Consider the following 16,643-nt stretch of genomic DNA (forward strand, 5'->3'; position numbering starts at 1 on the left):
ACTCTGGCACTTTCACATTGCAGCCTTAAACGTTTAAAAATGGAAAAAAACGGCAATATACCGTTTTAAAAGTGCGATGTGAAAGGGGTATTAGTGAAGTGGGCAACATGGGGAGATTATTGGAGGGAATCCACAGACATCGAGGGAGGGGCAGGGCCTAGTGATGCCTTTATATGGAGTCATGGGGCCAAAGGTACAGTAATAACCTCAGAGATGATGGAGATGCAGTATTTTGGGGGAGTCTGTCCATTTTTTTAAAGCAGCAATCATTTGCAAGGCAATAACCTACCTCTTTATGCCTCATAAATCATTGCTGCATTAAAAAGGCAGACTCGCACAAATGACCAAACCTCCAGCAACTCAGAGGCTGTTACATTTAGCCCACGGCATTTTGGCTCCACCATTAGGCACATTAGTGACAATTATGACATTTTTGTTTGGAGGGTGAGGGGGCCTAATAACACAGCTATCCGACCCGTCCTCTTTATTGCTGAACTGCATCTCCACTTAGGGCTTCTCCTGTATATGAATCAGCTAGAGTAGGTAAGTATGGGGAAAAGACGAGTGAAAGTGACGAGTACCAACCATCGGCAGATTTTACATATTAGCTGCAGGATTGCAGCTCCCCCTGGTTTAATTCACCAGCACTCAGTGTCAGTGAGCCAGACGCGCGCATGTGCATAACATCTATTCACCGCTGCTCTGCTGAGCAAAGAATCAAGTGACCGGGAGCCTTCCAACTTCCTCCTCACTGCAGGACACTGTGGTCTGTAGGTGGGTCAGTGGGACATTCCCCCCAAAAGTTAGTCCAACAACAATCAGGACAGTTGGGAGGTATGTTACTGTACTTGATTTGAAAACATTTACTGTATATACATTAAAATAGGTGCTGTTATCATGCAGTATAGGGACCTCCGTATCAGAGAAACCTTGCTAAGGACAGGAGGCTCATCATAACTAAGATCTCTGAATTACCATCTATTATGCTGGTTTGTCAAATCTTATTACTAATGCCCTTTGGTGTGCTGGGGTAAACCACACGTGCCTACTTGTGAATGCCTGTCTGGGAGAAGCAAGAAGAGGAGACACAAATGACAGGGGGAGTGAGAGAGAAGCTGATGTCACCAAGCCCCGTCCCCTTTTCAAAACCATCAGCGATTTGCGGCTCTCCTGAAAGGGGACAGGGATAAAATTACATTCATCATTTTAGTAACCCCTCCCCGAAAGGAAGGAGGTACAGGAGCTATGGGGAGCATGCAGGGGAGTTACCCACCACCCCAGGGGGCCTTTTCAGCACCTGGGGCATTACAAATTTGACTGAGCAGCTCTCACGCTGTTTTTACAGTTCAAATGAGAACAGACTACTTTCGGGAAGTGGATCATTCGGGAAGTGGATCAGGTTGCCTATAGTTGGAATGAATCCATACACCTCCAATTAATGTAAATATATATTTAATATTATCATCCGAGGAAAAAAATACACAATAAGGGATTAATGTATCATGCAGTGAAAACAGTAGGGAAACCTACCAGTGGAGGTTACCCATAACAGCCAATGAGCTTTGAATTAACATTTGTCATGTACATTCTATAAAATGAAGCTGATTGGTTGTCATGGGCAAACTACTGTTTTCGCTGCTTAATAATACAATAAGACGGTTCACATTGAAGCCTGAAAGAATACAAAATACAAGAGGATTTTGATCTTTTATAAAACTCACACAGCAATTGTCATAGTCTGTGGAGTAAAACTTTGTTACTGCGGCTAGTGTTATTCCCAGCACATAGCATCCATCAAGGTGTTTCAAATACAGAGAGATTACAAGACTCGAGCTCTACAGGCAGAAAACACGACTTAATGCTGTACTGCATACAGAAATACAACACCAGACGCCTGTAGGGAGACACTGAAAATGTCAGACTTGCCTAATGTAATAGAGGTAATGCAAGCATCGATTCCCTCGCTCCATTTCACTGAATATCTGGCAGTGCTCATTGACAAATATTTTTGGTGCCGAATGGTAGATATAATCAAACTATCTTGTTTCATTCAAGCTATGTCTGAATTACAACATATCCCCAAAAGGGAAGTCAGCAGTTATATAGAGGTCTAGATAATGGGAAAGGCCATTATTGTTATTCCATAGACAAAAAAACGTACAGTTTCACATATCCCATTAAGGCTTCTTAAACATGATCTGAAATTACACAACTACTGAATTTCTACTGCTCGATCTAAGAAAAGCCAGTCCATTAAGTCCAATCATTAAGGCTGAAGCCTCAATGGATGTGTTCCTTGCACAATACAGATATGGTATGCCATCATGCCAGTGGCGTAACTATAGAGGGTGCAGGGGGTGCAGCTGCTATGGGGCCCGGCGGTTTGGGGGGCCCGATGACCCAGGCGGCTATCCCCTGCACCCTCTTCAAGTTTTTTATTTCATTCTCTTTTTGCTGAATGTCCCCCCTACCCGTCCGCAGCCAGGCTCCTCCCCACCTGACCTTTAAGTTTTTTCTTGCTTCCGGCGTCTGATTCTGTACGCGGGGGAACTGCAAGATTAGATACCAAGCAGAAGCAGCAAGGTCTAGCGGGAGCACAGGTGTCCTGGCAGCGGTAGTGACCAGGGGAGGAGGCCTGGCTGCAGCGAGGACCCGGATAACAGGAGGCGCAGTGGCACTGCAGGAGTCCTGTCAATGGCGGTGACCAGGGGAGGAGGCCTGGCTGCAGCATGACCCGGAGAACAGGAGGCCAGCGGCAGCAATTACCCGGGGAGCAGATGGCGCGGTGGCAGCGCAAGAGTCCTGTCGGCGGCGGTGACAGGGGAAGGAGGCCTGGCTGCAGCATGACCCGGAGAACAGGAGGCCAGCGGCAGCAATGACCAGGGGAGCAAGAGACCCGGTGTCAGCAGGTGACATGAGGCGAGTGAGGGAGATAGAGACCCGGCAGCAGCACGAAATCGATACTGGAGGTGCACTAATCTTAGGTGGGGGGGCAAGGTACTCAATGTCTGGGGGGAGAGGGGGGGGGCAAGGTACCCTCCGGTGGAGGACGTGGGATTAAATATGCAAGTAAAAGATGCCTGGCTCTCCTTCCCGTGCTCCCCTACTCCTTCCCTCTCTCCTGTAGTCCCATGCTCTTTCTCCTTTTTTTTTCTGTGCTCCTCCACCCCTGCCATCTCTACCCTGCACTCCTTTGCTCTTTCTAATCTCTTTCTCCTTCCCATGCTTCCTCACCCCCACCCTCTCCATTTCTCTTAACCCTCTGTCACTCCACCTCCACTTCTGTCACTTTTTCATCTCTTACTCCATCTCTTCCCCCATATTTTCCCACTCTCTTCCCCCTCCCTCACATCTCTCTCCACATGGCACTGTCTCTCTCTCCCTCTGGCACTGTCTCTCTCCCTGATACCCTCTCTCACTTCCTCCACCTTTCTCTCCCAGACACCCTCTCTCTATCTTTCCTAGAGAGAGGAGGGGGGGGGGCCCTTTCAGGATTTTGCTATGGGGCCCGCAGGGTTCTAGTTACGCCTCTGCATCATGCCCTGTGGGTAACTGCAGATTTAGCACTATCACAGAGATTGCTGTCACAATGGTGGAGCTGCTTATTCACACAATTGTGTGCTCATTTTAATACACACATGCAGTCTATGCAACTAAAGGTCTGAGCAGTTATATGGCACACCCATCCCACTCAGTGCCACAATCATCCCACTCTGGCCTTTATTCTGGTTCACTCGCAAAGGCAAATTCCTTCTCAAATGGACAAAACCATGTGCACTGCAGGGGGAGGAGGGGGGGCAGATGTAACATGTGCAGAGAGATTTCGATTTGGGTGAGTTATTTTGATCTGTGCAGGGAAAATACTGACTGCTTTATTTTTACACTGCAATATAGATCTCACTTTGAAGTAAAACCCCACCCAAATCTAATTCTCTCTGCACAAGTTAAAGCTGCCTCCCTGCAGTGCACATGGTTTTGCTCATTTTAAGAACAAATTTGTACTGCGATCAGATCTGAATAAGGGCCAATGTCCAATCACCATTCCGAATGTCTAATCCCATGATAACATATAGTATAGTCCAGGCTAGGAAGTGTCTCACCTGTCATATACTTTTTACTACAGAGATTTGACTATACAAATGATTACAATATAAGTAATAATATTTTCTTTTTATAACTCTGTAGTATACTGGAGTATGATAGGAAAGGTTCTGCTTCCCCTCACATCACTGGCCATTCCCCAACCATGAAACCCCTGTATTCTGACATCCAATCTGCTATTTTCTTACACCTGTGCTGCTTTCTTCCACTCCATACATACAGCTCTGTAGCTCTGTCCCCATCCACATTGCTCTGTCCCCCCATATGTGCCACTCTTTTCTACCAATCTGTGTCACTGTGGACGCCACCATCAGTGCCGTTTAGTCTTCCCCCTATCCACACCTTTCTGCCCTCCCACCCACACCACTGTTACCCCATTCACACAGTTCAGTCTTCTGCTCAGAACTTTAGTTGCATAGATGCATGTGTGTATTCCAATGAGCACAGAGGACCTAATTCAGACTTGACAGCGAATCAGCGAATTTGCAAATGAAGCAATTAACGAATGGCTGTGCATGCTTACCGTATGCATGAGTGTGGGTGAATAGCAGCAAAAAATGCATATTTGTCATAAATGCAAAGCGACCAGAGGTTGACTGACTGGAAGCCAGGATTTGGGGTTGGTAACCTGCTGTTTTCTGGGAGTGGTTAGAAAATGCAGGCGTGTCTGGGTGTTTTTGAAAAGGGTACATGACATCAGCGATGACCGCTTCCAGACTGTCTCGTCGCAGATTAGTGGGAGCCTCTGACCTACTCACATTTGTGCAAAGCTATGGGAATTGCGTATGGATTTGCGAGTAGATAGTGATTAACAAACATTTGCAATTCTCTTGCAAATTCCGAAAGTGTGGTTACTATTTCTGTATGGGTGGTGGCTTTCTCCTCGCAGTCCACTACAAATTCTCACCTTTATCTGAATTAGGCCCACAATTCTAGGAATTAGCAGCTCACGGTTTGCTTGCGAGATCTTACAGTCTAAGGGGAGGGGTAAAAATATATGGGGGAGACAGCGAGCATGGACAGACTGTGACTGGATGCCTGCCCTTACGCTCTGGCTACGTCCTTCGGGTCCACGGATAGCGGTTCCAATAAGGGAATCCCTGTTATAGTCAGCCACCGCCACTATGCAGTGGGCGGGGATATCGCTACCACCACCAGGCTTCTACTTAGGTGACAACTGGAATCACAGTTACCTCCTCAGGCCCAAACGCTGCCACCTGGGTACTACCTGCTGGAGTGTGTGCGTCGACACACTGCTGACACCCCCCTACTTGCGTTGATTGATTCTCCTCTGGTCATGGACCAGACCTCTGCTTCGGTAGCTGGCAGAGCGGAACTTGCGGATACTTGTACCCAGAACAGCCAGAGAATGGAATTATTGCAGTAATTCTGTTGGTCACAAGATGGAAGTAGTTGTCTTAGGCAATAGATGGTTTATTTGCTCAAAATAGAAGCTCTTAAAAGAGCCCTCTCCTATCCCTAGGAGGCACAGCATACAGCTAATGTTACAGCATGCAGATCAGGTAGATGTACATTTTCCAGGGCTCACAGGCCCTCCTTTTAAGCTACTCCAATACACATTACCACAGGGGGTAAGCCCACCCTGTGGTCTTCAACCAATCATCTTAAGTGCATGAGACGTGCATGCACTGGGCACATGCACGGTCAGCATTGACCCCTATGGACAGAGGGGAGTGGTTACTCCTCTGAGCCACAGCCCACCTGGGGGACCAGGTACCACCCAGGTGCTGGTATGTCTGGCTAGGGGGAAGTTTTCCCCCAAAACATACTTCCAGGATCCTGTCAGGGGACCAGCTGAACACCTCTAGCACAGAAGTGAGCTCCAGAGATGGGCAGCCCTGATCCCCTGCCCGGTTCTCCTGCCTGCTGATGGAGACCCCCATGGAGCTCCAAAGAATCACTCGGCATGTTGGAAAGCTGAGGTTTCCTGCTACCTTTCCCTGCAGCTCCCAGCTTGGAGGCTGTCTGGGAAAGCATTCCGTTTTTGGGATATAGTTTGGGGGGGAATCCAGCAGCCCACACAGGACCCTGGATTCCCTTGGGACACAACAAGTACAGTAAGTGCATTTTACATTCACAATACATTTCAAATACATTGCACACTTTACACATTGTGTTAAGCCTGTGTACAGCACAGGCTTCAGTCCCCAGCAGCACTGCAGCATGGGACATGTAGTCGGGACTAAGTAAAAACCGGACCCGGATAAGACACCGGAACGCCGGACCAGACATCTAACTCTGCATTCCGGAGCTTATAGTGTCTGGTCCGAGGGGTGTCCCATGCGGGGGGTGTCTTGTCCGGGGGGATGCCTGTGATTGCTCACACCAGGGACATGGGGAAGGGGAGATTACAGCCTCCCCGTGTGGTCTGGACCGTTCCAGTTTTTATTACACCCCCGGACCATGCGGTGAGGCTGTATTCTCCCCCCTCTCCTCTCCCAGGTGACAGGTGCGAGAGCAGCCTCATCAGATGGAGCACCCCCGGACAGGACACCCCCGGACCGGATACTACAAGCTCCGGAATGCAGAGTTTGATGTCCAGTCCGGCATTCCAGTGTCTTATCCGATTCCGGATTTTACCCATACCCCATGTAGTCTCAGCTCAGTGCCTGCACATATAATTTACAATATATTGGTTTTTACACTGTGCCCAGCGCTCAGCACCGGGCTCCCTTAACCCTGCAGCCCAGGGAACCCATCGTGGCGGCAGGGCTCCTTCCCTTGTGCTGGGAGCTGGCTAACCCAGGCTCCCAGCCTGCTGGCACCGTGCACACAGTCTCTCTCCCCCCAGCATCTGGGACTCCTGCGGCAAAGCTGCTTCCCCCTAGCCCCAGCCTGCTGGGGGTTAAACATTTATGCTGCAGCCTCTGACCTGAGCTGCGGCGCACCCACACCCTGCTGGTGGCCTCCTGTCTCTCTCTCCCCCGGTGCCCGGAGACAGCGCAGTGCAGTCACCGCGATCTACCCCCGGGACGCCAGGGGTTAACTTCCCTCTTGCTGCCTGTGGCCGGTTCCTCAGTCCCTCACCCCCCCGGCGCCCGGAGGTATGAAGCACTGCCTCCCACCTCCGGTGCACCGGGGGTTAAGTGCGCCTCTCTCACCTCTCTCTCCCCCGGTGCCCGGAGGCAGCGCAGTGCAGTCACCGCGATCTACCCCCGGGACGCCAGGGGTTAACTTCCCTCTTGCTGCCTGTGGCCGGTTCCTCAGTCCCTCACCCCCCCGGCGCCCGGAGGTATGAAGCACTGCCTCCCACCTCCGGTGCACCGGGGGTTAAGTGCGCCTCTCTCACCTCTGGCGATGCACACTGGGAGCCGAAGGGACCGGACTCCCAGCCACAGCGCTGTACTGGCTGTCCCCCGGCTTCCTGACATGCCAGTCTCAGGGCTGCCGCTGCTACTGGACGGTGCGGCACCCCTTTAAACTAAAAAGGAGCCATGTCCCTAGTCTAAACAAATGGCGCCATTGAACACTAGTTTGAATTTTTGGCGCCAAGCGCCCTTTGTCCGTGGTGCCACCGCGGCCTGGAGGGTTAAACCCTTCAGTGCCATGGCAGCCATTAAGCTCATGTGCTGGGCTCTCCGGCCACACAGACCATCCTGGGATAATGTAAAACAAGCCATAAGAACCCAAAAGCAATGCATATTCATTTTAAAAAAAATATTTCACCTTCAGATTAATTTATTGACTTGCACATGTCTTCTTGCAAGATTAAACAGATCACTGTAATGTAGCTTCCATCTGCTCTTATAAGAAATGTATTTGTTATCATCAGTCCAATATAATTTTCAGTGTCCTTGGTTGTAACAAAGAATCCGGTCCCTAGACCAGCTGTGTTTGATGCTGAGAGTACAAAAGAGATGTGTGTATCCAAGGACAGCAACATTAACAGCTGTGTCTGATGATATGAACATGTTGCTATGTAGCAAAGAGGATGGAGAATCTCAAACGAGATTTCCCTACACAGAACAGATACTGGATATAAATCCCTATGGCCCAGTTCATGTCCTCACACATAATTGCGCTCACTCACTTGATGTACAGTACGTCCCACTATTGTTGCTGCAGAACTATGTGGGTTATCTTTCTCTTACGGCTAATGAATACTAGCGTCAGGTGTATGGGAGTATATTTTCGGGTGTGATATAACACACTGACACACTGACAGTCGGGACAGTCATTAGCCCGATGTCGGAATCCGGACTGGCCGGACTCAGACAGCGTGGGGAGCGCAACAAAGCCCCTTGTGGGCTCGCTGCGCTCAACCACGCTGCGGGCACAGTGGCTCCCTACACTCGCCACCTATTCTATTCTACCTCTATGGGGGTCGTGGACCCCGACAAGGGAGAATACCCGCTGCCCATTTGTCGGGCTTTTGGCAATCGGGATTCGGACGTCTGGGTAATGACTGTCGGAATCCCGACTGCCGGTGAGTCCTCCAGCACCCATATTTTCAGTGTATCGATGTTTGTTACTTTCAACTATACCATGTATAAAACAAATGTATAATTACATACATGTAAAAAACCTTCCTTTCCTCTTTTTGAGGACAACAGGTGCCCTATTCTTGTGTGACTGCACCTGCATAGACTGGAAATAGCTGAAGACAGTGTTGTTTCTTTTTGACCTTCAGTGTAATTAAATGCAGAATCAATACTTTGGTACGTCTTGTCCAAAATATAACCTGTGCTTAAGCATTTGATCCTGGTTTATAAATTACCATTTATGTCATTAAGGAGCTTTAAGTGAAAATCGTCTCTCCATGTCCAGCATTGTCTTTGACTCCAGTCTTTGGATCAGGACTTTGTAATAGAGAATGTAAATGTTTGCAGCAGTAAGTCCACAGAATTACTATATTTGACATCAGCTGCAAAAGTAGACTCGTAATCAAAGTTCAGCTCCGCTCAGTTCTCTGTTCAAACTGTGCTGAGCCTTTGATGTTCTGAACCAGTTGCAGAAATGATATGGTCCTGGGGTTCTTACATCATCATATAGAAGGTATGGGCTGACAGACATTTGTAAATAAAACATAACTGTATTATGTGCATCATTTTAATGTAGCATTGCAATCATTGTTCTGTGCGTGTGTCAAACCCATTTGGGTGAAATGGGCACTTGAAATATTGAGGAAGGGACTTAAATGCAATCCAAAACATGCAAAGTATGATTTTGAAATTAGAGATACGTACTTGGTGGGAAGAAACGAGCAATGCAAAAATGGACCAATCATCTCTACTCTATACTGTTTTGCCTGGTAGTGTTAAAACAGTCAGAATATTTTGTAGAATTTACGTTTGTGATCTATTCAGTACTGTAACTTTGGGAAAGCCAATCAGTGGAACCGTATAGATATTGATAGGGGATCACCATATATAAAACAACAAATAAAATTATCTTTAAAATAATATCAATATTTCTATTCAGGGATATTAAGTACTGTAAATTTACACTTACGGTCTACAGAAGGTCTGGGCACCGGGGGCTGCTGTGCATGCAGATGATACCACCAATAATCATGGTATTCCGGCACAGTGCTAGAACCAACGGTGCGAGATTATTGGTGGTATACCTATACCTATATCGATTTTCTGGAAAAAGGATATCGTTGTCCATCCTTAACCCTTTGAGCGCCAAATGAATTTGTCAAAATAGGTGTGAAAGTTTCCAAGCAAGCATTTGTTTTCATCATAATGACCTGTAATGATTGCTTTATATAAAAAATATAATCTGTTATTCAACATTTTTTATTTGACTTTATATAACAAATGTGAATGACGCTTGCATTTTTAGGGGATAGTTTGCACATCTCTCACAGAGAGGGTTCATTTACTTACATCTATCAAATCTGGAAGGGGTTCGGGAACATTCTTGGATACAAATGAGGGTTTGGAATGTGTCAATTTTTTAACTAGTCACTTCTCTGGCGCTATCAAGTTTACTAGTCCTGAGTGCCATCTTAAACTTATAAAAAGCTGAATCTGTCTCTCTTCCGTTACCATTATACATATTTACTCTGCCAAGCAGAAAAACACTTGTACTGTATACATAGATACTGGTAAATATACTTACAAACATTTTCTTTTCTATCAATAATGTGGACTCGTTCCGCTCTACATTAAGCTTCACCACATTGCCTTGCTGCGTTCTGAATAACAATTCTTTGCCTATAAAAAAACAAAAAAGAACATGTTAATGGAAACCATACAACAGCTAATATTAGTCAGATTCCAATCAAACAGAATAATCTGTAAATAATTGAATTATTAAAGGAGAGGCACTAGAGAAGATCACAACATTGAGATATTAATTTGATAAAACCTCCTACATGGGATCTATTATTTTCTGTAGCAGTATTTCATCACTATCCATGGTAAACTGACCATTGTCGAAGGTCTGCTAAATACCTGTTCCAAAATTATATTTATCCTTTTCACCTGCAGTAATAATTGGCCATTGTATATTACCATACGTGTCCCCCATCCTCATAGAGGAGAGATAGCTGTATTCCAGATTGTCAAAAGCAACATGGTACCCCTGATGAAGTCTTATATTAGACGAAATGCATCAAGTTTCTGAACCCAAGCATTTTTTAAAATTTTAAAGACATGACCCAAAGGGTGATGCAATAAAATTATTAATATCTTGGGTACTTATGTAGTATCTGGGCTGCCGATTTTTTGATTGTATGCCTTAAGTTAAGGCATACAATCAGATGCGATGCGATATCGCATCGCATCGCATGCGACCATCGGATGCGATGACCCGATTTTTCCATAGGAATCAATGTTAAAATGGACTGAGTCCATTTTAACATGGAATTCAATGGGGAAAAAGGGGTCCTTTTCATACCCCTACTATCCAAGTGGGCATGGAGTTGGATATAAACCTGTGGCGAGCGTAGCGAGCCACCGAGCCCGAAGCGTGGCGAGCGGACGGTATTCTGTGTCCCCTCGCGGGGCTCGCTACGCTCGCCACGCTTCGGGCTCGGTGGCTCGCTACGCTCGCCACAGGTTTATATCCAACTCCATGCCCACTTGGATAGTAGGGGTATGAAAAGGACCCCTTTTTCCCCATTGAATTCCATGTTAAAATGGACTCAGTCCATTTTAACATTGATTCCTATGGAAAAATCGGGTCATCGCATCGCATCGCATCCGATGGTCGCATGCGATGCGATGTACCCGATTTAGAAATCGGCAGCCCAGATACTACATAAGTACCATATCTTGATATGGAAAATTGTTGATATATACTGTACATCTATTTTAACATGAGATCTGACGATTTGACTAGATCTATTGTTTAAATAAATTTGGGTTACATTGTTAACCGGGTGTATAAACAGGTTTGTTTAACATCATGTTTATGAAATAATTTATATATTACTGTGAGGTTACTGGTTCCTCAATCACTCAGACACCAAGCAGATCAAACCAAAATACGGTTTATTTTTTATCACAGCACACATAAGTAGATAAAGACAGGCACAAGAGGCAAAATGTAGCAGAGAAACATCCAGGTAGCAGTTCAAGTCCTTGTAGCATCCAGGGCCGGCCTTAGGCATAGGCCAACTAGGCAATTGCCTAGGGCATTTGGAATGCCTAGGGGCAGCAGCAGCTTCTGCTGATTAAAATGATATGCAGCATGCCTATATTCTGTGTGTGAGTGAGGCTGTATCTCCATATGAAATAGTGTATTCATGGAAATCACTGTAACATAGCATTCCGTATGCAGGTACAGCCACAGTTGTACACATACATGCTGCATATAATTTTAATCATTGGAAGCTCCTTGTGTGTGCTGGTCATAACAATGCAAATAAGACGAATTTTCAGCATAAAAGGCAGCCAACATTAGCAGAACTGCCCAGGAGCTGCATAGCTTATTGAGACAAGATGTATGAGGAAACATCTGTGTGAAGGAATTGCATTGGCGATAAGTGAATTGTGACATCCTCTACTCCACAGTAATTAATGTACATTTTAGCCCTATTGTTCCCTATGTATGTCTGTATTTCCCAGGACTTTATTCATGTAAGCATTATACCATTGATGCCATTTGCCCGTGCCCTGACAGGAAAAGGGTTATCATAAACTGTCCTCCCAAAAGGCAATCTCCACAGGGGGTGATCCAATTACCCTGCTATTTTGCTGCTATTTACAGGAAAGAGATAGCAGAGGAACCATCTCCACAGGGGGGTTTACAATTCTTTGTAAACCTCTGGGCTCTAGCAGACTTTGTGGAACCAGACACAGCAGGGGTTGGGAGCAGCAGTTGGACAACTGTGGATTGAAGGTGGGATATACCTTATGCTTGAATCCACCAATCAGGAAATTGGGCAACCCCACAGATGATGCGATCACCGTGGGAATTGGAAATGTTTTAAAAAGTGTTTTTTGGTCAGACCAGACAGAGCTGAAGGAGAAGAGAGGAGGAAGGAGGTTAGTCGCAGTCTTAAGGTTCAGAGGTATGCTCTACCTGTGTTTTGTGGAACGCCTCATCCTCGCTTCTGTGGAGTTGCCAGTGTTTTGTGGACTTATACAGTTTTCTGCTATCACAGCTGTGTGGACAAGTGATAGTTTGCCCTGTGGAACTGATCTGGGACTGTGACTATACAAGGACTGTCTGTTTGGGCCTGCTACCTGAATATCTTTCTACTCTGCAATTTACCTTTGCCACTGTTTATTGTCTATTTGTGCGTGCTGTGGAAAATAAACCATTCTTCTGGTTTCATCTGCTCGGTGTCTGAGTGATTGAGGAATTCGTACCCTCACATTTGGCGGCAGCAGCGGGACCACTCAGACACCAACCTTCGAGCAACGAGTCATAAACACCTCAGGGAATGGATCCAGCACCACTATGCTACCGATACAGCAAAAAGGATCAACTGCAGGATCTGTGCCGTACAAGGCAGATTGAGTTTGAGGCATTGGACACCAGAGCAGCATTAATGGCAAAGCTGGCACAATGGGACCAAGAACACCCTGGACAGGAGGACGATGAGGACCCCGTCCTAGAGCGGAACGAGGTGCAGGGGGCCAACAGGACAAATGCTTCAGGGGCTGCGCTGCCTGTTGGAAATGCAGATCAGTTGCAGGACTTGCTGGCAGCTCTGGGACAAGGAGCCTCAGTTTTGGGAGCTGCATTGGGGTTGCAGTCCTCTATACCCACTACGGCAGCATCAGTAAGCCAGGTGGCCAGGCTGAGATATAATGACATCCCACCTTTTGATGATGCCGGTTCGGATATTGATACCCATTTGCAGATGTTTGAATCTGTTATGACTTTGCATGGAATTGAGGCAGCAGAGTGGCCTCGATTTCTGTTCCCCAGTCTGAGAGGAAGGGCTCTGGAAGCATTCCATGCCCTGAGCCCAGAGCAGGTGCTGGTATATGAGGAGGTACGAAGTGTCCTGCTTGCTAGATATGCGGTGACTGCTGAATCATACCGTGTGAAGTTTCGCACCATAACCCGAAAAGGCGATTCTTCATTTACAGAGTTTAATAACCTGTTGCGGAGGAACTGTGATAAGTGGCTGTCCGTGAAGCAGGCCCTTACTGTAAAAGATATTAAAAATGCTTTTATCTTGGAGCAGCTGCTGAACAAGATGCCTCTTGAGATCAGAGAATGGGTAGCAGATCGGACCCCTACCACCCCCGAGAAAGCGGCACAACTAGCGGACGAGTTCACAGCTAACAGGCCTCGGTGGAGAGGGACCAACATCGAGGAAAAGACTAATCTCCGACGGGCCCAGCCAGATCGGGATCTACCGGCGGCCCCCCAACGCCCAGCTCCACAGCCCCCCAACCCCCGGCCTTGGGGACCCGAGCTACCAGGAGCCCGTCGCTGCTACAACTGTGACAAGGTGGGTCATGTCCGCCGAGATTGCCCCCGGGGAAGAGGACCATTTCCAGGTGCCCGACATGCCTTGCCTCGAGTAGCTGTGTGCCAGGAACCATCATTTGGGGGAGGGGGAGGGGAGTACTGTCCTGATGCGCCAGAGGCGGAGGAAGTAGTATACCAGGTGGAGGTGGTAGCAGCTATTGGAAAAGCCACCCCGGATAACATGAAGCCACATCTACAGCCTGTAAAAGTTAATGGGAAGGAACTGCAGGGGTTAAGAGATTCGGGTGCCTCCATCACCCTTATCCGCCCAGAATTAATCCCCCCCTGCCAACTACTGAAGCAACGGAAAATTAAGATCTCCATGGCAGGGGGGCAGATCACTGTCATCCCCATGGCCCGGGTACACTTGGATTGGGGTCAGGACTCTGGGGAAGTGAACGTGGGACTTCTGGAAGGGCTCCCCACCCATGTTATTCTAGGAAATGATTTGGGTGGTGGATTGGCCAGTTGTTTCGTGGGAGCTATCACCCGGAGCCAGTCACAGGCTGGAGAGATAGCACCTGAGGGCCCTCTCCCGCCAGCACCAGGAATTACTGCTACAGCCCCTGAGCCACCGCCGGTGAGTAACATGGTACCAGACTTGCTTGACTGTGACGTGAATCTGGGGGAGGTAGATAGAGTGGAATTTAGGGAAGCCCAACAAACAGATCCGTCCCTAGCTAGCCTCCGCAGGGCAGCAGGACGGAGTGATTGGGGAACTCAGGAGGATCGCATTCAGTGGGAGGAGGGGAGACTGTACAGGGTGCCAGCAAAAGCAGACCCATTAGAGCCCGAAGTCCCTAGGAAACAGTTAATTGTTCCCCAGCAGTACCGTGCGCGATTGCTAGCACTTGCCCATGACATCCCCTCAGCAGGCCATTTAGGGATTCGTAAAACCCGGGCCCGACTGCTGCGGCACTTCTTCTGGCCAGGAATAAACCAGGAGGTAAGACAGTATAGAGAGTCATGTGGGGTCTGTCAACGCCTCGGGGGACCCCCACGTCGTGTCCCCCTACAACCCATGCCTGTGATCAGTGAGCCATTCAAGAGAGTGGCCATGGACATTGTTGGGCCTTTTAAGAAACCGAGCAGAACAGGAAAGAAATACATACTGACTGTGGTTGACTATGCGACTAGGTACCCAGAGGCGGTGGCGCTGGCATCCATAGATGCTGAGCATATTGCCCAGGCTCTCATGGATATCTTTAGTCGTGTGGGATTTCCCGAAGAAGTGGTCACCGACCAAGGTGCGCAATTTCAAGGGGACTTACTGCAGACCATATGGGCCAAATTTGGGGTCCATCCCTTTCGCACTACTGCCTATCACCCCCAAACAAACGGATTGTGTGAGCGATTTAATGCGACCCTTAAGCAGTTGCTACGGGCATATGCTGAATCAGAGGGGGGAGACTGGGAGAAATCCTTGCAACAGCTTCTATTCGCATACCGCGAAGTAAGGCAAGATTCTACCGGGTTCTCCCCTTTTGAGTTACTATATGCCAGAAGGGTCCGGGGTCCTCTCGACTTAGTCAGGGAAAGCTGGGAAGGATCATTCCAGGAACCGGAGGTTCCGGTCTTAGAATATGTGGCCCAAATGAGGGAGAGACTGCAAAGGCTAATGCAGCTTGCGCATGACCATATGCTGGAGGCACAGGGAAGGCAGTGCAAGTATTACAACCAGCATGCACGTGAACGGGAGTTGGAAGTGGGTCAGAAAGTGATGGTACTGGTACCTGTACGAAAGCACAAGTTACAGGCGACCTGGGCAGGGCCATATACTGTAGTGGACCGACAGGGGCAGGTAGATTATATCATTGCCCTAGATCAAACCGGGAAGCGGGTGGGCACCTACCACATAAATAGATTAAAAAAAATATGTCACCAGGGAAATAGGGGCTGTGGCAATCTGCTGCCCACCAATGGATGACCCAGAGACTGACCCCATCCCTGACATTCTGGCAGCAACCAAGAAGGATGTGGGGGTGGAGGCCGTGCCCATAGGCACACAGTTAACTGAAACCCAGACCCGACAAATGAGGGGGGTTTTGGAGCTAGTGGGGCCTCAGTTCACTAGCAGGCCAGGACGCACGCATGTAGCAGCCCATCATGTCGACACCGGAGCAACTCGGCCCATTAGGCAACCAGCATATCGGCTGAATCCCGAGGTGCTCAATATGATGAAAAAAGAGGTAGACGAAATGCTGGCGCTTGGGGTCATTGTGCCATCAAATAGTCCCTGGGCCTCCAGCGTGGTCTTAGTGCCCAAGAAGGATGGGAGTACACGCTTCTGCGTGGACTATAGGAAGCTGAATGAGGTGACAGTGACAGACGCATACCCCATGCCCCGGGTAGATGAGCTGTTAGACAGGTTGGGGATGGCTCGCTATGTGTCCACCCTGGACCTTAGCAAGGGGTACTGGCAGATACCCCTTACCAGAGAGGCACAGGAGAGGTCAGCGTTCAATACCCCATTTGGGCTTTTTGAATTTACTGACATGCCCTTCGGGATGAAGAATGCCCCTGCCACCTTCCAGCGTACAGTAGATCGCATACTGACAGGGTGTCAGGAGTTTGCCCAGGCCTACCTGGATGATATAGCAATTTTTAGTGAGACCTGGGAGGATCATCTGCAGCATGTA

General features: G+C 48.1%; 1 protein-coding gene across 5 annotated transcripts in view; it reads right to left on the reverse strand.

Annotated features, from left to right (window-relative positions):
• The window catches only part of DPP6 (dipeptidyl peptidase like 6), a 1,240,611-nt gene that overhangs the window by 205,316 nt on the left and 1,018,652 nt on the right, over positions 1 to 16,643 (reverse strand). For all 5 annotated transcript variants that reach the window (XM_083189040.1, XM_083189042.1, XM_083189039.1 and 2 more), the window contains one exon: positions 10,189 to 10,283. In XM_083189040.1, the coding sequence (XP_083045166.1) occupies positions 10,189 to 10,283 (95 nt within the window). The remainder of the gene's footprint in view (positions 1 to 10,188; positions 10,284 to 16,643) is intronic.

Source organism: Crinia signifera, chromosome 5 (assembly GCF_055691185.1).
Source record: "Crinia signifera chromosome 5, ASM5569118v1, whole genome shotgun sequence".
In the NCBI taxonomy this organism is placed as follows: Eukaryota; Metazoa; Chordata; class Amphibia; order Anura; family Myobatrachidae; genus Crinia; species Crinia signifera.